Raw genomic sequence first — 1,523 nt, 5'->3', positions numbered from 1 at the left:
GGAAATAGATTTTTGATATCAATCGTTGTAACAGGTGCTCCCAACGAGATAGTGATCCCTATAACTTTCTCTCAGGCCCCCTGCGTCTGTCTTGTCCCTGTGATATAACATTCGAACAGAATGGTCCGCGCCCTCGCCCCAGTACAATGTTCACTTGTCCGGAGTTTGCCTTCGGCGCGAACGTAAAGAATCCGATGAGGCTGTCACAATGCTAATTGATATTTTCCCGACCGGAGAAGTTTATCTTTGTCAGTGACCATTGAGGTCGTCGCAATACATGAAAATCAACTTTGTCCGAGGGATGCGGGCAGCGGCCGAAGTAGGAGGCATGATGCAGCGAAAAGGTCGTCACTAGCATTTACCTTCCAGCTGCGGCCTAGCAGAAGACCATCGTATATACTTTGGGCCAGATACATGGCTAAAGTGATATATAAAGGTCGAAAAGGCGGTCGTGCTAGTTGCATAAACTTCTCACTGCGCTCCTTAATTCTCAATTCGAGTCTGTTCCATCATGGTGTGTATCTTGCGGATTGCGATCTCCATCCCTACGACTCCCTCACAAGCCGGAGAGGAGTGTGTACCTGGAGCATCATACAGCACCATAAATCATCCTCTACAAGCTTCTTAACCTAAAGAGCGGACTCATTCTCCGGACTACTCTTCTCACAGTGAGAATCTCACTCATTCGTCGCCGCCTGTACTCGAACGTTTTTCTTTCACTCACAATTCCCTCCTCAAGATCCGAAGGATATGTGAGAGTAGAATTGAACTCCATAACTCAATGACATCCGACACGATGAACCCTAATGACAATAGATGTTGAAAGAAGAGGTGATAGAACCCATCATCGAAGATGACACATACAAATGATAGAAGAGATGACATATACCTTATACAAGAGACACAAATGCGGCATGCTGATCTTCAACTTGCAGCTACTGCTGGAGCATCATGGTGACGAGTCCTCTGGGGCCTATTTTAGCTGAGGAGGAGCTTGATGAGCTCGAAGAGGAAATCATCGACCTCTTTGTCCCCTCCCAGGGCATCTTCCTGATCAACACTTGGCTCCTTCGGAGGCGTCTCGATTGCGGCAGCACAGCCGAGGCTGATGTGCATGTGAGCGATCAAACCGTGTCTCTCAAGCATCACCACGTTGCGGTCGGGATCAAAGGTGAAGTAGAGATGAGTGACGCCCAACCAGTTGAGTTTACGCAACTCGCCACGGAGCTCAGAGTTGATAGCGTCGACGGAGACCACTACTCGATTGGGATCCTCGATGACGTCTACTCGATAGCGTGCACCACGAGCTAAAAAGTGGAAACCTTTGTAGATACCTGCGAAAGTTGTGGTATACTGATCCTGGAAGCTGAGGGACATCATCGCCGTGTTGGAGTTGACGCAGTAGTCTCCGAAGGGACGGCAGCGGTGACCACACCTGGCCGTTGGCACAGCGGTTGTTTTCGGAGGGACGAAAACGTTGGTGGTCTGATAGTCGGGTTAACCGTTGTCGCCTGAACTCGTTT

At 49.2% G+C, this 1,523-nt stretch overlaps 1 protein-coding gene across 1 annotated transcript; it reads right to left on the bottom strand.

Annotated features, from left to right (window-relative positions):
* Nucleotides 1-978: 978 nt before the first annotated feature.
* Pmar_PMAR008564 (hypothetical protein) lies at nucleotides 979-1,377 on the bottom strand (the record flags this gene model as incomplete). Its single annotated transcript, XM_002776181.1, has 1 exon — nucleotides 979-1,377. The coding sequence occupies one exon, from the start codon at nucleotides 1,375-1,377 to the stop codon at nucleotides 979-981; it is 399 nt and encodes a 132-aa protein (XP_002776227.1).
* Nucleotides 1,378-1,523: the final 146 nt, after the last annotated feature.

The sequence above is a fragment of the Perkinsus marinus genome, assembly GCF_000006405.1.
Source record: "Perkinsus marinus ATCC 50983 genomic scaffold scf_1104296953964, whole genome shotgun sequence".
In the NCBI taxonomy this organism is placed as follows: Eukaryota; Perkinsozoa; order Perkinsida; family Perkinsidae; genus Perkinsus; species Perkinsus marinus.
This window is presented reverse-complemented; position numbering and strand designations above follow the sequence as displayed.